At 43.1% G+C, this 25,687-nt stretch overlaps 1 protein-coding gene across 5 annotated transcripts; it reads right to left on the bottom strand.

Moving 5' to 3' along the window:
* Positions 1–110: 110 nt before the first annotated feature.
* On the bottom strand, positions 111–18,983 carry CAMTA2 (calmodulin binding transcription activator 2). 5 transcript variants are annotated; one of them, XM_074225395.1, is made up of 22 exons: positions 18,916–18,983; positions 16,890–16,987; positions 16,629–16,732; positions 14,597–14,664; positions 14,372–14,507; positions 13,774–13,845; positions 13,332–13,485; positions 12,847–12,981; positions 11,423–12,327; positions 10,866–10,992; positions 9,481–9,615; positions 7,517–7,632; positions 6,671–6,855; positions 6,220–6,298; positions 5,783–6,005; positions 5,126–5,448; positions 3,504–3,700; positions 3,052–3,223; positions 2,202–2,273; positions 1,339–1,535; positions 1,004–1,078; positions 113–780 (listed from the first exon to the last, which is right to left on the bottom strand). In XM_074225395.1, the coding sequence occupies exons 2-22, from the start codon at positions 16,918–16,920 to the stop codon at positions 717–719; spliced, it is 3,570 nt and encodes a 1,189-aa protein (XP_074081496.1). In that variant the 5' UTR covers positions 16,921–16,987; positions 18,916–18,983; the 3' UTR covers positions 113–716. The 5 variants fall into 5 exon arrangements, with proteins under 5 accessions (XP_074081498.1, XP_074081496.1, XP_074081499.1 ...); XM_074225398.1 differs by having other exon boundaries at positions 5,255–5,448; XM_074225396.1 differs by lacking the exon at positions 18,916–18,983 and adding an exon at positions 17,258–18,640.
* Positions 18,984–25,687: the final 6,704 nt, after the last annotated feature.

Here is a 25,687-nt window from a genome sequence, read left to right as displayed (position 1 = left end):
CTAGCTCCGGAGGCCGGAGCCCGTCCCCGCCCCCCGGGGCAGGCTGGCGCCCCGCCCCCGAGCTCCCCGAGCCCCAGATTCGCGGTGCTGGCCGGGGGCCTGGGCCTGCCTCCTCCCCCAAACAAAAGCAGGAGTCGGGGGGTTGCAGCGATGTTTTAATGACAAGTTGTACAAACCGAGCCCGTGCACACTGGAAAAGAGTGAAGGCTTGGGCGCCGGGGCGGACCCTGGGGTGGGGAAGCGGCCCCAGCCCCCGCGCTCCCCTCCCAAGTCCTCCCTCACCAGCAAACCGGACTGTTTACAACTCCCCCACTCCCTCTCCATCCCACCTGCAAGGGGAGGGCACCGAGACAGAATCCGAGACGCGACTGGGTGATGTGCGGGGGGCAGAAGCGGATAGGAAAACGGGAGACTGCTCAAGTGTGTAAGGCAGGCGGGCAAAGGGGGGCCCTTCACAGCTGCAGGGGGCTCAGAAGCAGGGCTTGACAGATCCCAGCCCAAGACTGAGGTGGAGGTCAGAGTAGAGGCCAAGGCCAGTAAAAATAGGAGAAGGGGAAGGCAAGGGGGGCAGGAATTCTTGAAGGAAGGAGAAGGTAAGAGCAGAGTCCTACAAAGGAAAGGTTCCATGGAGTCTGATAGGAACGCTGTCTCCTGCTCCAGCAAGGGATCTTATCCCTATAAAGACCACCCTTCCTCAAGGTGGTGGCCGTGGTGTATCAGGTGGTCAGTTCGGGTTGGGAGAGACCCTCTAGTTCCTGGCTCTGCTTCAGTTCCTTCATCCTATGAGAGAGAGATAAAGAAGCCAAGTCTTAGAAGGAAATGACAATTGCTTGTCTTCTCACTTGGAGAGGGACGAAGGTAGAGAATTAGGAACTCAAAGTCTTAAAATCAAATGTTAAAAATTGTTGTTACGTGTAACTGGGGAAAAATAAAATTCTACATTTTTTAAAAGAAGAAATTGGATATTCATTGGGGAAATAAAATAGTTGAGAGGACCAAGTACCTGTGTTGACAGCGCCTCAGGAAACGCATGATTTTCCGAGCTGCCTGGTCCTGCTTCTTGGTGAGTAAGGACCCTCTGGAAGGAAAAAGGGAAGCTAACAAGCTAAAGGAGAATGTACAAGCTCCTCTTCAATTCCACCTCTCTGAGAAAACTAGATAGGAAAGGGGAAGTCAAGGCAGAGTATAGACAGTCCAACATAGGAAAATTTCAGGTATAAGGACAAGATTTTTGACAACCACAGTGGCAGGGAAGAGGGAAGTTGGGTGTAATACTGCAAGGCAGCAGTTTTCTGTGAAGTCTGGGGCCCATCATAACTAAGAGCCTCAAGAACATACTTGCCACGAAGAGGCAGAGGTCCTGAAGGCCCAGGAGGCCGATGGCAGGGACCGGGTCGGCATCGGTAAGAACGGTAGTGCTGTTGGATTAATACAGCTGCTCTTCGACTCTGCTGAAATCGCTTCTGTTCATAGTAACTTCGGAATTTGCTCTGGATCAGGATGGCTGCTTGAGTCATCTTTTTATAGAGTGCAAACTGGAGGACAGAATTCAGGAGATAGCAACCAAACGTGACCAAAAGAGAGACAAAATCTTCACATTTCTATGACATTTTAAGATTTGAAAAATTTTCCTCAAAACTATCTTGGGGTAGTTACCGTAGATATCCCCATTTTACAGCATGAAGAAACTGAGGTTCTGAATTCATAATCATATCTACTAAGTATGCAAGGCAGCATTGGAATACAATGTACTCCAAAGCAATTTTATTTACTCTTAAAGAGACAGGCTCTATTTACTTTTTTTTTCCTTAGGAATTTGCAAGACAAATGGGGTTATGTGGCTTGCGCAAGGCCCCACAGCTAGGTAATTATTAAGTGTCTGAGGTGGCATTTGAACTCAGGTACTCCTGACTCTGGGTTGGTGCTCTATCCACTGTACCACCTAGCCACCCCCCTCCCTCTATTTTCTCTTAAATAGACAGACTCTAAAAAGAGGACTGTTTTCAAATCATGATGGATGAAAGAAGGTCTTTCCATGAAAACATCCTTGCCCTGATATAACTATCCTTTATTCTCAACTACTCCCTTAGTTACCTTAAGTGCAATCCACGTTAGCTTGTGGGAAGAGAAATGGGATTAGAGCCAAATTAAGCCAGAGAGGGGTCCAAGAAATGGTCTGTATTTGGAGCAGAATATCTTACCTGCTTGTACTTTCGGTAACAGCGCTGGATCACAGCTGCTGCCATCTCCTGCTGCTCCTTTAGTCGACGGCCCTTGGGGTGTGGAGCAGGGGAAACTTGAAGACCCTTTGTCCCTAACATTTCCCCTCTGGGAAAGGGTCATTTTATCCCTAGAATCATGATTCCCCACAACATTTAACCTTCAAAGTCCTGTTCTGTGGTCCTCTCAGTGATCTTTGACTCCTTCACAAGACCTGTGTCTGGAGCCTAATTATTCTAACCAAAGCTAACAACCCTGGGCTATAATATGACTTTCCTCACTTCTGACTCCAAACCCCATCTAAGACCAGTCCCTCTGCATGGGCTTACAGACCTAACATGCTCCCAAATATGCACTTTTTTCACTTGCTAAAAACTATGATCATAATGAGTTCTTGTCCATTGGCTTTTCCTTGAATACTGTCTTTTCCTATAAAGAAAATGCCATTCAGAAATCATCCCAGCTTCCATAATAATGAATCTCCCTATGAGGATCAGGGCTGGTTTTGAATATAGAATTGACTCTCAGGGCCCACACTTGAAATGTCCCCTTATATTAACTCCTAACTCCATATACTCAGTAACTGATCCATATACTGTTCTTTCTCTGGCACCCATTTCTTCCTTTTACTCATTCAGTCATCTTAGTCATACTTCCCAGAAGTGATACCTCATCCCACCCTATCCTACCATGTAAAATATCACTTAGCACCCTTTATAGCCCCAATGATGGAACTGCTGGTATCTTCCTCAACCCTATATCTTCAATGCTACATTAATGTTGTGAACTGTGCACTCCTTCTGGTCCCACTACCCCCATTTCCCCTCCAACCTTGTACTTGCGGAAGGGAGTCTGGATGACTCGGCCCGCTTCATAAAGCTCCCGTTGCTCGTGATCAGACAGTGTCAGCAGTGCAAAGTCACTTTCCATCTTCCCATTGGCCGAGGCCCCAAGGAATTCTGTCCAAGATGGGGCAGGGGGAGCCCTCTCAAAGAGCAGCTCGCTGTTTCAGGAAGCATAGAAAGAAGGGCATCAGATTGCAAGCCATGACTTCTTCCTTTCTACCTCAGGGTTTTCTGTAGAGGGATTCTGCCTGATCACTGATTTAGAGAGCTATTTTTCCTTTACAGGAGTCCAGAATTGTAGGCAAGGTCCTTTTCTAGATTGGACACCAGGGATTACATCACTCTACCTAAGGTCCCTGGGTCACATTCTGGTGATATCCTTGTTTCCTCCTTGTCCAATTTGAGGGGAAATGATCAGAAGATCAGAAGTGTGGTCACCTGTGTGGGGTGAGACTAGGGAGGTGGTCCACATTCTCCAGATAACTAGTCAGCCAGGACATAGTCTCATTGAGTCCCATGGCTCCTGTGTGTTCTTGAAGAGGACCTCCAGCTTCAGGGTCACCTCCAAAGTCTTCCTGTTTAATCCTTTCTGGTGTTGCCTCAATTATCTGTTTGGCCAGGGAAATCATATCCACCTAGTGGAAAACATTTGAAAGATCCCACCCATTAGCTTCTCATTCTGCCTTATAAATGACTGGGTCCTTGGGGGCGGCTAGGCGGTGCAGTCAAGAGTACCTGAGTTCAAATCCGGCCTCAGACACATAATAATTACCTAGCTGTGTGGCCTTGGGCAAGCCACTTAACCCCATTGCCTTGAAAAAGCTAATCAATCAATCAATCAATCAATCAATAAACAAATAAATAAGTGAATAAACAAATAAACAAACAAACAAATAAATAAATGACTGGGTCCTGATCCTATCTCCAAGCCTTCTCTCTTTCACTCCCATTGGCTGAGGCCCCACTAGATCTTTCTTTCTAATTCCCTTATTTCTCTGATCAGAGAACTTACTGAGTTACTAATATAGCACAGTGCTAGATGGCTCATCAAATAGAGTGCTGGGACCGGAGTCAGGATGAAATAAATTCAAATTCAAACACTAATTGGGCTTTATCACTTAACTCTGTTTGTCTTTATCCACTGGAAAAGGAAATGGCAAACCATCCAGTACTTTGGCTAAGAAAACCCCATGGACAGCATTAAAATATTATGATCTAAAGAGTTGTAAAAGTTGGACAAGGCTGAACAATAAATAAAGGCTCTAAAATGGAAGACAAAAAGTGAGAGAAGGTTCTTTGCCCTTAAGGAATTTATAATCTTCTAGACAACATATTCTAAGAGTGAAGTCTAAATTCCTTAGCCTCGTATTAAAGATTCTATAAACTTCTCCCCATCCTCTATCTACTTCTCCCCTAGAAAAACCCTACATTCCAGCAAAATTAGTCTATTCATTACACCATGTTTATTGCTGCCTTTACTCATATTCCTGTCTTAAATCTTTCCCCCACCTTCCCTTAAGTGTAATTCTTTTTTAAAGGTTCATCTCAGGTTCTACCATGTCCTCTAGGAAGCCTTTCTTAGCTTTCCCTTGATGACTGCTTTCTCCTATGGATTCACTATCAATATACCACATTTGACATTAAGCATATACTATCTTTCTTTTATTTAACTTCCCTTATTTACTTTTTATATGCCCTTTCCAATTAGATTGTTAATACCTCAAGGGTAAGGCTGTATCTTATAACAGAATATAGCACAATACATATAATATTAAATAAATATTTGTCAACAGTGACTAGACAAATGAAAAATCTTTTTCTTTCTCAAGAGTTTATAAGATTTTATTGTAAGCCTACCACTGTTCCTTAATGCTAGGCAAGACTCATAGGAAAAAAAAAATGAGTCAATTTTGTCCAGTTTAATACCTTCCAGATCCAAACCATTCCAGAAAGGGATCTTTTGGTCCCTTCATACTTCCTCCCAAATAACCCTGTTTTGTCTAACCCTCATTCATGAGTACCCTTAAATCTTCACTCCCCAGACTCAGTTTAATAAATACCTGTACTATGTCCACAGCCTGATGACAATCAGCTCCCTTTGAACTGGCCCTGTAACCCTGGACTGGAGCCTCTACCATAGAATCCTCACTCACAGAGGGAGATGAGGGAAGCCCCTTGGTGTTACTGGCCTTATAGTCCATCAGTAGATTGGGTGTCTCAGAAAGATCATGAGGAGACTGGCCTGGCTGTACCATCTCAGTGATTCCCTCAGAAGTAGGCAGAGAAGCAGGTGGGGGACTGCTGTCTGCGGCACTAGGGTAGGCAGAAGTGACAGAAAATGTGCCATCTGACAACTCTGAAGGTGAAGAGATACTGCTTAGACCTAGAAGGGCAGGAGAGAAGGGAAGGATTCAGCAATTGAAAAGGTATGATCAATACAGGTACTGTTGCCTCCTACATCATTTACCCCTTCTCTTCATGCCTATATCATACTGCTACTCTGTTTCTATGCTACCACTTGTCTCCTGTCTTCTTTCTTTCTCTTTCTACACTTCTGGCTGCAGTTGTTTCCCCCAGCCATCATAGCTCTCTTTAAAAGAGCTTGCTCCCTTTAAGCTGTTCCCTGTCCCAAGATTTCCCTCTCCTCTCATATTTCTCAACTTCATTTCTTGCTTCCTCCTACTTTTTCCTCTCCTATTCCCTAGCAACATCCTCACCAGTGTCAGGGCTGGCAGAGGATGGTGAAGGGGCAATCACAGACTCAACCAAAGCTTCCTGTCTCTGTAACTCTTCTAGGCATCGGGCAAGTTGTACATGCCCCCGGGATTGTGCCACAGCCAAGGGGAGCCGACCGAGAGAATCAGGGATGTTCAGTGCCTGGTGGTTCCATCGGAAAAGGAGCACAGCAGCTTCTAGATGTCCTAAGGCACAGGCCCACATCTGGGAGGGGGTGTGGAAGAACAGATACGAATATCTTTATCTTCCCCCTAGGAACTTAATCATTCCATAGTCTCCATATCTCCATAATCCCTGCCCTTGTACCCCTCAAATGACTTTGGCCTTATGAACCCCAAACCCACGATATTTCCCCTCTTCCCACACACCTACCCCGGTTTCAGTAACCACTTAGAGACCAGGAATCTGGTCTCCTTACCAAAGGAGTACAGGAAAAATGATCCACATTTAGTGGATCCACTTCTTGCTCCAGGTCCAGGTTTTCTGCCTCCATAATCCTGGAGAAGTAGCAAGAGAAGGGCAGAGATAAGAGATGATAATCAGAGCACAAAAGAATAGGTGCAAATGAGGTTGGATTAAGGTAGGCAGATATCAAGGAGATGAGGGACCAGAGGTCAAGACATCTAAAAGGGCAAGTCAGTGGGCAAAGGAGTAAGGGTGTGAATAGGGTGAAGAAACCTTTAGACATTAAAGTACTTAAGCCTAGAAGACAAGGACTAAGGACATCTATATTCTTGTAACCTCTTCCAATCCCATCTACAATAACCCTGCCCCCAACTTCATTGACATTTTTTGACCCTGGAACTACTTTTCTGACTCACCACCTTCCAACCCAATCCCAGCCCTTTCTCTTCCCAATCTGTACTCACCTCCACTGGCTCAGGGTCTCAATGAGACGGGCGTAGCCCTGGGCTGCTGCTAGGTGAAGGAGACTCATACCCCGGAAGGGTCCCCCATGAACCAGGTGATCAGGGCCCCGCCAGCCATAACGAGGGATCATGTGTTCTACTAGGACCACCACACGGGCCTCAAACCCAGGCCCTGGGACATCTCCCTGTAACACACACACTCTCATCCAAGGACCTAGGTTTTGCTCTTTTGACTTCTATCGACTTTAGGGGCTCAAGTGACTAATCTCTCAGCTACCAACTATCCATCTTAGTGCTCACTTAACCTTACTTCCTGCCTCAGACACCCACACATCTTTTCCCATAATCTTCAAACAGTCCTATTCCAAGGGTAATCTGGTGCCATTCACCCACTGAGACCTGGATTCTCCTACCATTTTTCAATTCCATCTTTAGATTCCACTTTCTTCTAGAAACCAGGCCTCCTGTCTCTTAGTTCTCTCGAGATTATTCTGTCAGACATCTAGGTGTCCTTATCCTTAAAACAGTGCCACACAGTTGCCAGTTCGCTGATATAAGTCAGGATCCCCAGATCTTTGAAGATTCCCCCCCCATTGCCTTCCCCAGTTTCTCCCCCCTTTCTAAGTCAGAAATAGTTTGGAGTAGGCATGCCAAGATGGCACCCAGAATAGGAGCCTTAGAAGAGGAGAAGGTAGAGTTGGGAGACAAGGTATACCAGGAAGAAGACAGGGATAGCAGGCTAAAGAGGTCATAGGAAGCAGAGAAAGAAAGGAAAGTAAGATGGGTTAAACACCACAACTATTTACTTAGGGAAGATGCAGTGAATATTTCCCTCTCTCCAGATACCTGTACTGGGTGAGGATCGGGACCTGGGGGAGGAGCCTGGCCAGTTGCTGCTATTTCTGCCATCCGTTTTTCCATCTGTTCTAGTCGCTCCAGTATGGACATTCGGAACTGGTTGTCTTGGAGGGGGAAAGGATAGGAAATTGAGTTGGGAAAGGATGTGAACAACCTTCCAAATATCAGAAACAAGAAGCACCCCAAGATCTTGCTACTTCTCCAGGATTATGGAGGCAGAAAACCTGGACCTGGAGCAAGAAGTGGATCCACTAAATGTGGATCATTTTTCCTGTACTCCTTTGGTAAGGAGACCAGATTCCTGGGTCTCTAAAAGACTACCCAAGAAAGAAAGATACCATCTCAAACCTGAACCAGGAACAGTGAATGTATACCAGGTCCCAGAATACAATTTAAACATTTAGATCCCAAATCAGTTTACATGATAAAAGATAATAAGCAATGGGTTTTGGAATTCTTTCCTACTTTGTTCAAAACAGTTCCCCCTTTTATGCATCATTTCTTTGGAGTTCTCTATCTCTTCTTACTTGAAACATTATCTCCTACCTGAGACAGGATCTCAAGTTTATACTTTCTAGAGTTAAAAGGGATCTAAAGGTCATCAAGTCCAACTTTATTTTATAGCTGAGGAAACTAAGTGACTTGCCCAAGGTCATTGAGGTATAAAGAGAGGTAGGACTTGAATTTTTGTCTCTAATGCCTGTACTTTGTTTATAAAAATTCTCAAGTCTTATAACTTATGAGAATTTCACCAGAAAAACTGTCAAAATGGGGCACAAACAATGATGATGGGTTGTTAAAAGCGCATTAATAGTTCATAAAAAATGTTTCTTCACAATAATGTTGTTAGGTACATAATGCTAGTAGTATTTGCATTTTATAAAATAGGAAAGAGGTCCAAGGTCACACAACCATTAAGTGAATAATTTGGAACTTGGAAGTCACATCTCCAGACTTCAGACCCACTGCTGTTTACTATACTATTCACAGCTTCTTTTTCCTATAAGAGGGACTGAAGAGGAAAAAAAAAATAGGAAAAATACCTAGGCAAAGAATTACAAAGGAACTCTGAAAAACTATTAGAGAAAACAGATCAAGCATTAGATCCCCAAGTAAAAAAGTTCTGCAGAACTTTAAGAATAGCCAAAACCCAGTGATGTAAAGAGAAAAAGTCTCAGAACTTAAGAGTCCAAGAAATCTGAGAAAGAAGAGGTGGAGAAGAAGCCAGTTACAGATCAAGAAAAAAACTAGAACTAAGCTCTGACATGGAGAGATAGAAGGTAGAGAACTCTGCCAAAGTGATTTCCTTAACTGTAGATTTGACATTTCCCTCCACACCCCCAAAACTTAATAAACTCCAGTTGTTCCTTATCACCTCCAGGATCAAATAAAAAATCCTCTGCTTAGTGTTCCAAGTCCTTCATAACCAAGCCACTTGCCCCACCTTTCCAGTCTTCTTAGTCCTTGCTACCCTTTGCATACTCTTTAAAATTCAGTGAGCCATTTCTGCTCTTGGGAAAAGACACTTCATCTCTCAGCTCTGGGCATTTTTTCACTGACTGTCTCCCATACTTGGAGTCCTCTCCCTTTTCATTTCCTCCTCCTGGCTTTCTTCAAGTTCCAACTAAAATCCTATCTTATACAGAAAGCCTTTCTCAAACCTTAATTCTCGTGTCTGCTCACTGTTGATTATTTTTTATTTATCCTGTATACAGCTTGCTTGTATATGATTGGCATATTATTTTCCATTTATACTGTGAGCTCCTTCAGACCAGGGACAGTCTTCCCAATGCATAGCATAATATTTGACATATAACGGGTGTTTATTCCCTGGTAGACCAGATATCCAACCAAATCCCCAAAAGGAATGGGAACCAAGTGAAAGGACAAAGAAATGAAGTACAGAGGTTACAGGAGTGAATGTCTGGGTTCAGGGTAAATTAGATACTCACCATCTAAGGACAGCCAGTCGAGTTGAGTGCTGGGAAGAGCTAAAAAACGGCGGGCACGATACTCAAAGAGCACAGAAGCAGAGAGTGGGCCCTCTTCTCCTGCCACCTGAAGAGATACCAACCCTGCCTCATGAGCTAGGGAAGACAAAAGGGAAGAAAGAAAAATGTCAATTTCTCTTATAACTCCTGCCAGCAAGCTAGAGACCTGGACCAAAGTCCTGAGGCCTTTTGCTACCTATCCTCTTCTTCTCTTTGCCTTATATCTCCCAGAGGCCCCAGAAAACCTAGATGTTAGGAAAAATGTGCTCCTTAGCAATGGTGACTACAAATCTTTGGAAAGGTAATGCCTACTCTCCGATACAGCTTGACTGGTAAATAGATCTCATTGTTCTTTCCCTCTACTCCCGTCCAACTTCACTACTTAATAAAAGTGGGAAAAGTCTCCAAGGAATAGGGTCTAGTTTGACTTCTGACCTGACCTGTTCTCCTAGACTGGAAGCTGAGAGCTCAACTCTTATTCTTTTTCCCAAGCCTTCCAGTTCATAAAGTGGTGGTATTGGCAGGGGTGGTACACCCAAGTAAAACAAAGCCTGTTGTTTTGAGGAGGTCATTCCTAAGATTCCTGGATTGTTTTAGAGACTTTATCTTCAAGGGATGAAACTTTGAAGTTTTTCTCTGACCCTAGTTGACAGGCATGTTAGGACAAAGGAGAAATATCTCTTGGCAATGGGGTCTGGGCTATAAGACCAGAGTTCATTTTAACATCCTGGTAATGAAGTCAATAATAAAAAGTGTTTCACATCTATATAGTGCTTTATGGATTGCAAAGCACAATAATCATGTGACATCAATGGCATGAATCATTTGTATTTTAGATAAGAGGAAATCAATTGCCTAAGATCATGTAACTAATGTGATAGAGCTAAGACTTGAACTCAGGTCTTTTGAATCTTTTCCATCACCCCTTTCTGTCTCTAAGAGCCCTAGACCTTTTCTCTCTCTTTTCTAAATCTTCAATTAAAGTTGTCAGACCCATTAACTCTATAGATATATAAAGTTAGTAAGTCTTAGAGGCCAGACAATACAAAATGAGATTCAGATAAGTTAAAGGACTTGGCTAAGGACACAGTGAATAATAAGAGCTGAGACTAGAAGACAATTTTCCTAAATCCAAGTCCAGGATTCCTTCCATTGCCCCATGTTGTCTCCTTAGTCCTGGCCACTCTGGAGAAAAGGATAAAAACTAACTTTCAGGCATGGCCTTGGTGACCTGGGTCTCCCCTTATTACGTTTTCAGCCTCCAAACTCTAATGGTGAAGTTTCTGATAAGGCATCTAGAGACTATCCCACCCTAACCTGTCTAATCAGAGCTTCCCACTCCATACCCGGACAGTAGCAGCGCAGGACACCAGATTGTACAAGTGAGGCTGGCACAAGGATGTGGTCGAAGACACAAGAATAACGCTCTGAGACCTCTGTCCATGGACCTGTGATCAATACCTTGACCCCACCCTGTGAACAAGCAAATTTTCCCATCCAAACAAAGAATCACCAGAGAATGGGGAGGGGGGATACCCTCTGAATAATATATATATATATATATATATATATATATATATATATATTTATATATAATATATATATTTATATAAAATATCCCCCAAATCTGAGTGCAGTTTTAATCTATTTAAATGTAAAACTCCACCAAGACTTTTGGGATACCCTGTATATATTAAGATAATTAAGGGAGAAAGAGCATAGAAAACAAGATAGGCCACATGCCATAAAAATCTGAGGAAAGTTAAGGAATCTAGATCATAGACTACAGGGGAAGTAGGGCAATGGCTACTATGTAAACTTAGGTTTGGGTAATCTAGGGGCTAGGCTCAGTGGGAATAGGATAGCAAGTAATAAGGACAAGATGAATGAATATGATATTCACCTCTGGATAGGACCACTCAGGAGAGAAGTCAGTGATAATGCTAAGGGCTGGAGGGCCAGGAGCCCCTGGAGCCTCCTCACTGATCAGGTCCCCCATGAGGTCTGGGAAGGAAGACAAGCTGAAAGTCTCTAGTTCACTGGTCCCCCCTGGTCCTCCAAACAGCCCTTCACCTCTTCCAGACCGGGCCGAAGGCTCCATGGATGGGGATGAAGAGACTGTAGCAGGTCCAGTTCCCTCCCCACCTGCGTCATCTCGGAGAAAGTATCGGTTCCTTTCTCTTCCTTCTCCAGGCTTAGGAGTAATTCCTTGATCTGATGGCACAGACTCTAGTGCAGCAGCAGGTTCCAAAGCTGGGCAAGGTGTTCTGGCTGTTTCTGTTTCAGGGAAACTGGGACTCACCCCAAGCCCACCTCCATAAGTCTGGCCTTGACTGGGATTGTTGAAAAATCGATCAGGATCAAAGGCAGGACTAGGTGGGCCAGGTGGGGCAGGAGGCTGAGGACTTAGGACCAGGGCCAGGCCCAGGGAGGGTCCAAACTCAGGCTGAGGAGCCAAGTGCCTACTGGGAGTTAAACCCCCAGTGAGTTGCTCCAAACCTGTCAGGAGAAGGAGAGCAGGTCCCCCCCGGGGAAGCCCTCCTGGAGTTACTGTAGGTCGAGGGCTAATCTCAGAAGGTTCTGAGAAGCCAGAAGAAGAGGAGGAAGAGGAGGAAGAGGAGGAAGAGGGTGAAGTATCAACTTTGGGAAGCTCAGGGGTTTCATTAAGGGGTGGAATAGCCTGTAGAAGGGGCTCAGGGGGTCTTGGAGGTGGGATTGGAGGTATGGCCAAGGTCCGAGGCTCAATTTTAGGGGAGATGATTCGGTGCTTGGTATTGTTGCATTTGTGGGGTAGGCTCCCTGTGGAACCTGTAGTGAAGAATGGGGTAGGGAAGAAAGAAAAGGAGTAGAGTAAGACAACTTTCCAATCTCTCTTCAGTGGAAATTTTCTATCCATTAGGACCCTGATCTAGATAGATACGCAATAATGATTGTGGCCATTGGGGGGCAGCAGAGATGCAATAAAATTCTGGCTGGAAAGGCACAGCAAGGAAAAGTGAACAGGGGAATTTGCAGAATTGCTAAGGGGAAAAGAAACAGGCTGGTGGAAAGAAAGAAAAAAGGCAGTGAGCTAATGCCTATGCATGAAAAGCGCAGAGACTGGGGTCACAAAGATAAATGATAGAGTGAGAAACTGGCCCAAAGCCTGGAAAGGCATTTCCCCAAGAAGAGGTGGGGCCTAGAAAAGTCTTCAGTCCATCTGGACTGTTAGGAAACAATGTACAAAATATATACAAATTAGCATGCAAACAAATATAAAGGGCGTTTTTGTCCCCAGTGGGGAATAGAACTCAGAGTCAGAGGGAGCCCTTGGGTCCCATCACTAACCGAGCCCTCCGCTGCAGAGGCAGGCATGGGTACGGGGCAGGGGCTTGGCCTGGTGGGTATCCAGAATCTGCTGCACCAGCTGTTCCACTGAGAACTCACCTGCCCCATTCCCACAGCTCCACTTGATGCCATGAACTGAAAAGGGGAGGAGGGAGTGCCTGCTGGGTGAACCTAAGAAAATCCAGCCCCTAAACTCCCCTTGCTGTCCTTTTCTCTCAGTGGACTACAACTCCCATGGTGCCATGGGACTAGTAGCCTGGAAAAAGCTAACTGTTTGAGCATCCCTGGGATATGTAGTCTCTCTTTCCCTTACTCCCACCATTCCTATATTATAAAGTCTTGAGAATCCATCAAGCACTCTTGGGAGCAACAGAGCTCAAATATCCTCACTAGCTAGGGAGAGCTGGTCATTTCAAAGGCACCTAGACGTAGTCTTGGCTTCTGTGAGGGCACCCTGAGATCCACTTTTACTCTGGGGTTCTTACACATGGGCTTCAGTTGCCCCACCAGCTCCTCCCTGGACCACTTGAGCCATTCCCTTCGATCGCTGCTGATGGAACAAAGGATGGGGCCACAGCCCTTCCCACAATCTTCCAGGGCAGGGACATTCAGATAGTGCACAAGGACGATGTCAGGGTTCTGAGGGTAGCAACAGTAGACATCAGAGTGCCGGTGGACACTGGGACCCAGATGTTCCACCCACAGGACTTAGTTCCCTTCCAGAATTCCACCTCCCCCAGCAGCCTCTTCAGCTCTTATACCTCCCGCATAAACTCTCATCCCTCCCAAATACCCAGGTATTTGGTCTTCTTAGTTCATAACCCTCTTTCCTCTAACTCAGCTTCTTTCCTTTCTCAGAGCCCAGTCTTTTCTCTCTTCACTCCCTCCTGAATCCCCAAGAATCTGACTCCCCAATCCCCTCAATACCTGTAGCAGCCAGTAACAGCGACGATGGAATGTGGGAACAATGGAGGAGTGAACATAGCAGCCATAGAGACACTGCCAAGAGATAGTTGGAGTGGAAGGCTGCTTCCTACCTCCTCTTCTCTTTTAGTCCCTTTCAAATGACTAGTTTCCCCCCAAAAGTTTCTCTCTCTTCCCCCCCATGAACCTAGAAGCCTCATAAATCAAAATAACAGAGTTAAGGGTGAGGTATTCAGGATCTTCAAAGTGGAATCTTTTAGAAATATCTAAGAGATAAGATTTGGGACAATGAGAACAGGAGGGGTGGCTAGAGTTGGGACTCAGGATATATATAGGGATTTCTAAGGGAAGCCGCAAAGAAGTTAGGAGACTGGACAGATGTGTCTCTCTGTGAGAAACAAAGTTGGGGGTCAGACAACAGGGTCATTGAAGGAAATGGGGAACCAGTCTATTGTCCAAGAGGGTAAATGGTTGACTTAATATTGTAGCTGAGAGGGGTGACTACAGTAACATTTGAATTCTAGGAACTGAGCCAGGACATGAATGATTTAAAACTAAAGATAACAGAACTGGTCATCAAACTCATAAGACTTTCCCCTACCTCCATGCCTTGCACCTTCAGTTTCATGTGGTCCTCTCGAGTGGTCTTTCCATCCTTTCGCTTCTTCCAGCAATAGCCATCCTTCCGGTACTTTACCTTCTTGCGGTTATAGAGGATGATGGAGCCATTCTGAGGTCTGGGGAAGCATAGAAGAAAGCAACCAGATAAAGCAGACTCTAGGCTCCTGTATCTTTAGTCTTATCCCCCTCCTCCAAGTCCCCTTACCTGGTCTTGGGGGAGCAAGACAGCCACTCATCATGCTTCTCAAAGGTGATTAAGTATGAGGCAATCTCCTATGAGGGGAAAAAATACTCATTCTGTACTCTTCTTCCTCATTCTTTCCTCATTCTCCTTATTTCATAGCTTTTCTCTCCAGACTTCTACCCTTACTTTTTCCCCTGGCATGTTAAAACTTAAAAGGCCTACCCAGTGCCAAGTTCTGGATGCCTATTAAAGCCTGATTATCTCTTACAATTGCCATAAAAGACTCTCAGAGGTTCCATTTTTCTCTGCCTTGACACAAAGAAACTCTTTTTTCCCCCAGGAGTCTGTCATATAAGGGCTGAGATTTTCCAAAAACTGGAAAGTGAATCCCTCCTCCAAATATCTGATCTTTTTCTTCCACCCCATCCAATTAGATTCTTTCCATTTCTACTGTCCCTACCCTGGTACAGATCCTTATAATCTCAAATCTGGAACTATGGCAATTCTAACTCCTTTCCCCATCAAAAGTATTTTCTTCCTCTGTCTGATTAATAACCTTCAAGAAAACATCACTCCCATGTCACAACTGTTATTCTACCTGATTAAATACATTTAAAAGGCTTCTCACTGCCTAAAAGGTAAACTTCAAATTCCTTAGCCTTGCTTGCATTCAAGAATTTCTACCTTTTTTCTAACCTTCCTCCTAAACAAACATACCAATATTCCCTTAATCTTCCTTTCCAACTTGATCTGCCCTTATTTCTCTGCTTGAGCAACACTTCACCATAGCTTCACAACTCCCCACCCTTTAACAAACATTAAATAGTTTAGCTTCCAAGTCAACTCATGATAATCCTGTTTGGATGTTCCCCATCTTTCCACCCTTCTTCTAGATTGACAACATGAGGTCCTTAAGTCAAATGCAGCTAAACTTAGCAAAACAAATCTTGCTGGTTTACAAGGACCCTTAGGCCATTAGGACCCAAATCATCAGCCTGCCATTACAGCTATGTAATTCATTGTTCCCAGAAATCATAATATTAAACTTAGATCGATTAATAACTATAATGAATTTTTTAAAAAGAATGTGTTCATCACACTTATGGCTTTCTAATCATGTAGCCCACTACTGAAAAAAACAACCTATGTGAATCCTTCCTTCAAGGCTTGGTATCCTTTAGGATCATGCTTTCTCCATTTCATTTCAACAAAAATTTAAATTACAATGCATCTTTAAGTAGCTTCATTCTGCATGCTCATATCACTAGATAAAACAAAGCTTAATAGTGGTATAAAAATGTTTAAATTATGTGCTGACTTTAATAGTGGGCACATGGACTATGAAGAAAAAAATGAAGCTTAAATCCTATTGTCTTAGAAGGGTTTTCAGAGGTCCATCCAGATGGATCCCATCATTTTACAAATGAAGCGAGCCCACAAATAGTGTTCTTTTAATGACATAACGTTGCCTTTCTTTCACCAGCCCTGAATTCAAACCATCTCTCCATCATGTGGATGCATGCTATTGCATGCACAGAACTGCACAGAACCTACTATCTGTATCATTATTTGACATTGATCACCTATAGAGAGCTAAATTATATTTTTATACTAAATCAGCCCATTGAACCAATGAAGTGTCATTGAGTTCTTCTATCTCTAAAGTACTGTATTAATTTAGGGTTCTAGCCCTCAAGAAACCTGTTTCCCCAACTAACTATAACCTTTTTTTAATTTATTTAAGGCAATGGGATTATGTGACTTGCCCAAGGTCACACAGCTAGGTAATTAAGTGTTTGAGGTTGGATTTGAACTCAAGTCCTCCTGACTCCAAGGCTGGTGCTCTACCCACTAGCTGCCCCTACCTGTAAGCTTTTTGATATTATGCCTTGAATATAATTGGTACTCAATCACTTAACTGGTTATTGATATAGAGACACTGAGACATACAAACCTGCCAAAAACAAAACAAAACTTTTCCCCTTTTCCTACCCTCCAGATCAAGGATAAAGTCTTTCATCCCACCCTTGTCTACTTAGCAACCATTCCGAACCTCATTTGTGTTCCATCGTAGCCGCTCAGGAGGCAGCAATGGGCATCTGGGAAGACACTCCAGTAACTTCTTGGGGAGAAAGATCTTCAGGTGATGACTGTTCTCTGAGAAGAATTGAAAACCAGGATTCAGAGTACTCTTACTAGGGAATGAGGAAAATGGGTCGAGGATTGGCAATCTAGAGGATTTTAACCCTATCAATTTAAAATCTAGTGTATGGGGAGGAGGGGGGCAGGGAAGGAGAAGCAATAAAGAACTCACCAGCAATCTCAGTGGTGTCCTTGTTATTCATGGTGAAGGTAGCTCCAAATGGCAAGGTCACCCTCTGCCTGATGGGCCAGGGGGAGGGGATATATGTCCTGGAAGAACATAAGCTCAGGCTTATACTCAGTGTCTCTCCCTCTCCCAACTCCTAAGAAAAGAACATAGCCCCTGGGTATTCCTGAGGGGAAAGGGTTGGGGGTAGCTTGTGGGAGACTAAGGATAAAGGGGCTGGAGAAACAGATTTGGAATGGTAACCAAGATGTATCAGAAAAGATACAATTGGGGCAGCTAGGTGGCAGAGTGGATAGAGCACTGGAGTCAGGAGGATCTGAGCTCAAATTCAACTTCAGACACTTAATAATTACCTGGCTGTGTGATCTTGGGCAAATCACTTAACCTCATTGCCTTGCCAAAAAAAAAAAAGCCACAACTTGAAGGAAAGGAAACAAAGGCAAGGAAGGAAACAAGGAAGGCGAGGAAACAAAGTCAAATCTTCTAGTCCAACTCTCATTTTCTTGATGCCTGGAGAGGCTAGTCACATTAGTTAGTTGGAGGCAGAGTGGATTTTAAATTCAGATCCCTTGAGTCCAAATCCAGTCCTCTTTCCATTGCATTGTAAAGGTCTAGGGTGAGGAATGGCTTGGAGTGAAGGAAGTGGAAGAATAAGCCAGAAATGGGTCTTTCCCACTGTAGAAAACTGGGGCCTAAGGAACCATATGGCTCTGGGGTAGCAAATGCCCCAAAGAAGAGGCTAGGGCCCTGAAGTTCTCTAAAAAGGACTGGAACTAGGGAGGGGGAGATCTGGGAGGAGCTGATGACAGGACATTTAGATCCTATAAGGTAAGTCACAAGGCTCAGGCCCTGGCATCTTCCTGATACTGTCCTGGTTTCTTCCTCACTTTTGAAGTTCTAAGTGAAGAATCTCACAGAAGGCTCGTTCTAGTCTCCTCCTGGCCCAGTGGGATGCTGGCGCTGACTCACCCTTCCCCTTATTATTCTCCAGAACCCTAGAGTTTGTCTCTGTCACACATCCTGCTTCATTCTTTTGTCCACCCCATGTGGAAATGAGGAATATCACTTTACCCTCCAGTCCCCCTGCCCCATCTTGGCTCCAATACACACACATACACACATACCACACACACACACACCACACACATGCACACAACACACGCACACAACACACACATACACACACCACACACACACACATACACAGCATCTCTCAGATCCTAGGGCCCAACTCCCCCCCCACACACCCCTATTTCCTGAGAAGGCTTGGAATGAAATGTTAGCATGGAGCTGACAGGGAAGAGGGATGGGGCAATGATCCCCAAGGGCTGCCCAAGGGTCACTGGTGCTGGGCAGGGTTGGATGGGAGTGTGTGTGTCTGTGTGTCCGTCCGTGTGTGTCCATGTGTGTCTGTGTGTCCGTCCGTGTGTCTCTGTGTGTGTCCATGTGTCCGTCCGTGTGTGTCTGTGTGTGCATGTGTGTCTGTGCGTGTGTGTCTGTGTGTGTCTGTGTCCGTGTGTCTCTCTGTGTGTGTCTGTGTCCGTGTGTGTCCATGTGTGCATGTGTGTCTGTGCGTGTGTCCGTGTCTCTGTGTCCGAGTGTCCGGTGTGTCTGTGTGTGTGTGTGTGTGTGTGTGTGTGTGTGTGTGTGTGTGTCCGCGTGTCCGTGTGTATGTGTGTGTGTCCGCGTGTCCGTGTGTCCGGTGTGCGGCGCGGCGGCCGCCCTGGGGCCTGCGCAGCGCCGCGCCCGCGGGCTCGGGTGCGGGGGAGGGGCGCGGCCGGCCCGTTCCGGATCTGCCCCGCCGAGGCGCGGGAGGGGCCGGCGGAGGGAGGCGCCCGGCGCCGTGCTGAGCGGCGCCCCCTACCGCGGGGGAGTGGAAGGAGGAAGAGGAGGCGGACAGGCAGCGGGACCACAGGTGGGGCGCCGCGGGGCTCGGGCTCGGGGGCCGGCGCCGCCGGGCCTGCGCCCCCTGGCGCGGGGTGCGAGGCCGGCAGGAGGCCAAGGCTCTTACCTCCCAGGGTCCCGCTGGCGGCGGCGGCGGCGGCCATTCTCCCCCACACAGCAGCCCCCCCAGCGCCGGCTGTGACAGCGGCGTCTGACGTCACCCCGCAAGGGGTGTGTCCGGGGAGCCTCCATGTACGGGCGGCCTCTGCTTCCCACGTCCTTCCCTGTGGGGAGGCCGCACGTGGTCCTGCGTGAGCTGGGCCCGGGCTGAGGAGCCGGGGGACAGGCTGAAGTGGCCGCACGCCCTGCTGGGGCCCGAACCCTTAGCCCGGTGAGAAGCCGCGGGGATGGACAGCGCGAACAGAACGAGTTCTGCTTCAAGCCTGGCTTCACATTTTTCTCCTGCAACTGCTTCAGGAGAGGATTTCCCTTGCCCTCTTCCTCCCACTCCCAAAGACAAAAAGTTGAAATTTGGCTTAACTACTTTTTTAAAAAATCGATACATTTTGATTCAACATAGCATATATACATCAAGCTTTTTCTGTACTTCTAATTAATTTTCCCAAAATGAACTATCTGAAATCCATGGTCTCCTTCAAAATTGAGAATTTTCCTGGTCTCCTCCCACAACTGCACCCACCAGGTTATCTTCAGGATGTCCCCAAGTTCTCCAAGTAGCTGTGTAACTTTTCAAAGTATGTGTGTATGCTTGCTCCGCAAACGAGACTGTAAACTTATGTCTTTGTTTCCAAGACAGCTGTCTCACTTGGAGGCACTACTCTCATATGTAGACTTACTCTTTTTTTTTTAGGTTTTTGCAAGGCAATGGGGTTAATTGACTTGCCCAAGGCCACACAGCTAGCTTGTAAGTGTCTGAGGCCGGATTTGAACTCAGGGACTCCTGACTCCAGGGCCGGTGCTCTATCCACTGCACCACCTAACCGCTCCTGTAGAATTACTCTTGAAAGAATAATTATATTAACAATTATTTATATAAGGACAGAAGTTCTTAATACCAAATGTAATGTTACCAGCCACTCCTTAAACGACCCTAGCAATATCAGAATGCCAGTAGCATTCCCTAACCCAAATTAAGCTGGTTCTAGGCCTCTGACAACTAGAACGGAGTGGTTTTTCCTTTCTCAGATTGCTGAGGATGCTAGATCTCATGACCAAGCCTTGCTATCTTCTTCCCCTACCTCCTAAAGGTATAAGAAGCTTTTACCTGAGTCTTGGATTTGGGAAATCCTTTGGACATTCCACAGATGGCAGATTTGCTACCCTATTATCTCTCAACTCATGGCTTTGATTTATTTTAGAACTTGATGCTCTGAAAACTATAGTTTCCTATTTTCTAAAAGAAAAGGAATATATGTACACTATTAAGTTAGTACCAACAACAGGGCAGCTAGGTAGCATTAGTGAATAAAGCACCGGCCCTAGAGGCAGGAGTACCTGGGTTCAAATCCAGTCTCAGACACTTACTAATTACCTAGCTGCGTGGCCTTGGGCAAGCCACTTAAACCCGTTTGCCTTGCAAAAAACCTAAAAAAAAAAAAAGTACCAACATTGTCCAGTGTTTTTCACATCAATTTTCTTGTATTCATTTACAGAGCTGTTGTGATTGGGTATATAAGTCTTCCAGCTTTCATTTGTCCCCTCTGCATCATTTCATACAAGCCTTTTTCTATTTCTATCTATTCATCATTCCTCTTGACATATTCTTGTTTCATTACATTCACATACAATTTATTCAGCCATTGAAAATGTTGGACAGTTAAGTTTTTTTTTCTATCATGAAGTGTTACTATGTACAGCTGAGTCTTTTCATGTTAATAACATCTGTGGGGAGGGTGGTAATAAACTAAATAATGGGGTTGCAGAGGAAATGGCATAAATGGATAATTTTCCTTACAAAACTCCAAATTATTTTCTAAATAGCTGGACCAATTTATAGCTCCATTAACAGTATTGGCCTATTTTCCCATATTTCCATTAAAAGTGAATTTTTCTGTCGTGTATCTAGTAAGAATAAGATACTAAAGCTCTCAAAACAGGAAATAGACAACATAAACAACTCATTTTCAGAAATATTAAGCAAGTGTCAATAAATGATGTCTTTTATCTTTATGTCACAGTAATTTAAATGTCCCAAAAGGAATCCTGTCTTGTGATAAAGAACAATAGAAAAGTCTGAATTAGCAAAAATCTCATACTACATAAACTTTTCAAAAAGCAAAGAAATTCTATAAAACTATATGATTCAAATTCTTATGAAAGAAACATGATCCTTACTTCCAAAACAGTGAGGGATAAAATAGAGAAGGAACCAACATTTCTAACGAATATTGATTAAAAATAAATACTGGCAAAGAGTTTAGAACAATATATTCAAAAAGGATTATGACTATTGAATTTAAATCTGAAATGCAAGAATAGTTCTATATTAGAAAACCAACTAGGACAATATATCAATAATTAAACAGTTAAAAAAACCCCACAATTGTAGAAAGAGCCTTTTTAGGTTTTTCTGACATTTTACTTTATGTAAAGCACTTTCCATTCCATGATTTAATTTAAGCCTCACAACAATATTGAAGTGAACACTACTGAGCATCCCTTCCTTCTCCCTTATCTTTTTTCCCTCCCTACATCTGGGGAGAGTAATACCACTTGGATGAGCTGGATGTCACCAATTAAAATCCTTTCAATAAGATGGGAAAACTGAGACATTGATGCAATGTTTGGTAGAGTTGTAAACTGATCCAACCATTCTGGAGAGCAATTTGAAACTATGCCCAAAGAGCTATAAAACTGTGATCCAGCAATATTACTATGAGATCTGTATCCCCAAAATATCATAAAAGTACAGAGACCTACAAGTACAAAAATATTTATAACAGCTCTTTTTATAGTAGCAAAGAATTGGAAATTGAGGGGATTGTCATCAATTAGGGAATGATTGAATAAATTGTGGTATATAAATGTGATGGAATACTATTGTTCATAAGAAATCATGAACAAGAGCAAAGGGAGGAGGACCAAGAGGACACTGTACACATTAACAACTTTGTGAGTTGATCAATCTTTATGGATGCAACTCCTCTTTACAGTTCAGATAACTGGGACAACCCTAGGAGACCTGCTATGGACAATGTTATCCCCATCCAGAGGAAGAAAAACAAAACAAAACAAAAACAAACCCTTTAGAATCTGAATGAACACTACATTCACTTTTTAAAATTTCTCTTATGTGTTTTTTTCCTATCTCATGGTTTTCTTTCTTTTTCCTTAATCCTAATTCCTCATACCTAAAGTGACTAATCTGTATGTAATTCACCTGGAGAAGGGAGAGTAGAAGGAACTTATGTAAAATATGTACATGCATGTAGATGAATGTTGAAAAACTTTCATAACATGTAATTGGAATATCAATGGGGAAAAAAAAAAGAAATCATGAGCAAGTGGATTTCCGAAAAACCTGGAAAGACTTACATGAACTTATGCTGAGTGAAATGGACAGATTCAGGAGAACATTATACACAATAACAGCAACATTGTGAGATGATCAACTTTGACACACTTAGCTCCTCCTAGCAGGTCAATGAGGAAAGACAAGTCTAAAAGACTTGTGACAGAAAATGCTTTCTGTATCTAGAAAAAAGCTACAGTCTGAATGCAGACCAAAGAATTTTCAGTTTTTAAAATCTGTTTTATTTTTTCTCTCATAGTTTTTCCCCTTTTGTTCTGATACTTCTTTTACAACATGACTAATATGGAAATATATTAAATATAATTGTACATATATAATTTATATCAGCTTTTCACTGTCATGGGGAGGGGGGTAGGAAAGAAAGGAAGGGAGAAAAATGTGGAACTCAAAATTTTGCAAAAAAACAATGCTGTAAACTTTTTTTCATGCAATTGAAAAAATAAAACATAGCAAACCACCAAAAAGCATGGAATGAATTAATTTTTTCTTAATATGATAAAAAAATTCCTCGAAAACCAATTTAGAGCTAAAGTTCTGATATAGAAATACTATATGCTTTCTCAATACAAGAATAAAACAGGGATATATATATTGCCTCCATTATTATTTGATAATTTTACAGAAAATAAAGACCTAATTAAATAAAAGAGATACCAATGTTCATTCTAATAGAGCAAATTGGTGGCTTTATCTAAGTAAGCCCATTACTTCTATACCAATCCTATACTAATTCTAATTCTATACCAATCAAATTATAAAGTGGATACTTTATAAAATTAGACAAAAATAATTTTTCATATGGAAGAATTAAAAAGTCAAGAATATCTAAGGAAATAATGAAAAGAGTGGGAATGAAAGGGATTTGGCATTGTCATATCTCATTATAAAACTTTTACCAATATCATCTGGTATTAGATTCAAAAACCAGAGGAGTTAATAAGTAAAATAAATTAATTAATCAATACTTAAGAGGAAACAGATAAAGGTACAGTTGTTAAATTGAGGAACACAAAGTATTGGGGGAAGATCTCTTTACCACAAGAACCGTGGAAGGAAAAAAGCAGATCACAGACTCGTGAATCTTACACTATGTAAACTATATTCCAATTGGATAATTGAACTAAATATAGTCACATTACTACAAACTGAAGATAATTTAAAGTTCTCCCTTTGAAGTAGGGATGGGAAAAATGAATTTGTAACCAGTTGTAGCACAGAGGATATCAAAATGGATTATTTCAATAATGTAATAGAATAATCAACTAGCCTTCACTTTTAGTGGGATACATGTAAAGCACAGTGCTAAATAAATTGTTGCTTGGTGGCTTCAGCTATTCCTTTATCAGATGAATGTGACAGGAACTGCCCTTCAAAGAGTATTGGCCCTTTAGTCAGGAAGAAGACTTTAAAGAGACAACTTTCAAATTTACTTTTCTTTCTTTCTCCTCAGATCTCTCTGTCTGTCTCTCTGTCTCTCTCTCTGTCTCATCTTCCTTCTCCTCCCCCCCCCCCCCAGCCCAGCATGAAATAGGGTTAAGAATTCTCTAGCCTAAGCCTCTCTAGCATCATATTTGTATTTGGCAATTTAAACTTGTGTTTTCCAGATGAACCTGAACCTGGATCTCTTACATGATTTTCTGCTGAGATGGATGCTTCCAGCCCTCCAGCCCTTAGGGAATTCAAGAGTAAGAAGCTCATTTCAGTTGATACTGGCCACTCTATTAATGATATTTCCTATGGCTACTAGTATTTTTTTTTTTTTTTTTTAGTTTTTGCAAGGCAATGGGTTTAAGTGGCTTGCCCAAGGCTGGATTTGAACTCAGGTACTCCTGACTCCAGGGCCAGTGCTCTATCTACTGCACCACCTAGCTGCCCCTGCTACTAGTATTTCTTTTTTTTAGGTTTTTTTTTTTTTGCAAGGCAAATGGGGTTAAGTGGTTTGTAGTATTTCTTAAAGAAGAAATTTATAATCCCTTTAATCCCTAATCTGGTTTGTCAGAAGACATACATACTGAGAAAGTTGTTCAGAAGGTTCAGAACTGTGTTAAAATTGAGGTCTTTTTTTTTTTATTTTTGCAAGGCAATGGGGTAAAGTGACTTGCTGAAGGTCATACAGCTAGGTAGTTATTAAGTGTAAGTTATTAAGGTATATAATTTATATATAATATATATTATATAATGATAATATATAAGCTATTAAGGTAAGATTTGAACTCAGGTCCTCCTGACATCAGGGCAGGTACTCTATCCATTGCACCACCCAGCTGCCCCCCAAAAGTTTTTTTTTAAGAAAAATTTATTTATTTTGAGTTTTACAATTTTTCCCCCATTCTTGCTTCCCTCCCCACCCCCACAGAAGGCATTCTGTTAGTGTTTACATTGGTTCCATGTTTTATACATTGATCTCAGTTGAATGTGATAACAGAGAAATCATATCCTTAAGGAAGAAATATAAAGTATGAGATAGTAAAATTACATTATAATATAATGCTCCCCCCCCCCCCCCCAATTTGATGGTAATAGTCTTTGTTCTTTGTTCCAAGTCCATAATTCTTTCTCTGGATACGGGTGGTATTCTCCATTGCAGATAGCTCAAAATTGTTCCTGCTTGTTGCACTGATGGAATGAGCAAGTCCATCAGGGTTGATCATCACCCCCATGTTGCTGTAAGGATGTACAATGTTTTTCTGGTTCTGCTCATCTCACTCGGCATCAGTTCATGCAAATCTTTCCAGGCTTCCCTGAATTCCCATCCCTCCTGGTTTCTAATAGAACAATAGTGTTCCATGACATACATATACCACAATTTGTTACCAACTGATAGACATTCACTTAATTTCCATTTTTTTTGCCACCACAAATAGGGCTGCTTTAAATATTTTTGTACAAGTGATGTTTTTACTCTTCAAAAAGTCTTTTTAAACAGGTTTCCGTGATGATCAGCAATAATGATGAATCCCTGGGGGGCTAGGTAGAGCAGTGGATAAAGCACCGGCCTTGGAGTCAGGAGTACCTGGGTTCAAATCCAGCCTCAGACACTTAATAATTACCTAGCTGTGTGGCCTTGGGCAAGCCACTTAACCCCATTTGCCTTGCAAAAACCTAAAAAAAACCCCACAAAAATAATGATGAATCCCTGAGTGACTGCTGCACTCACACAGCCTAGTCAAGATAGGGACACCCAGTTTCAAAAGGAAGAAAAAAGAAAGAAGGAAGAAAGAAAGAAAGAATGAAGGAAGGAGAAAAGAAAGAGAGAGAGAGAGAAGCAAACAAAAGCCTATTCAATAGTTTCATTAAAAGCAAACCATGTTAGTAATAGGAATTAGATAGATTACTGCATCATTTT

The sequence above is a fragment of the Macrotis lagotis genome, chromosome 2 (genome assembly GCF_037893015.1).
Source record: "Macrotis lagotis isolate mMagLag1 chromosome 2, bilby.v1.9.chrom.fasta, whole genome shotgun sequence".
Taxonomy (NCBI): Eukaryota; Metazoa; Chordata; class Mammalia; order Peramelemorphia; family Peramelidae; genus Macrotis; species Macrotis lagotis.
This window is presented reverse-complemented; position numbering and strand designations above follow the sequence as displayed.

What these genes read in the sequence shown, in the direction of transcription:
- CAMTA2 (XM_074225395.1), bottom strand. Translation starts at nt 16,920, where the DNA reads ATGAATAACAAGGACACCACTGAGATTGCTG. An exon ending in GCTGTTACTGGCTGCTACAG is followed by an intron (nt 13,486 to 13,773) that starts GTATTGAGGGGA and finishes TGCTACCCTCAG; the next exon opens with AACCCTGACATCGTCCTTGT. An exon ending in CCTAGTCTCACCCCACACAG is followed by an intron (nt 3,224 to 3,503) that starts GTGACCACACTT and finishes TTCCTGAAACAG; the next exon opens with CGAGCTGCTCTTTGAGAGGG.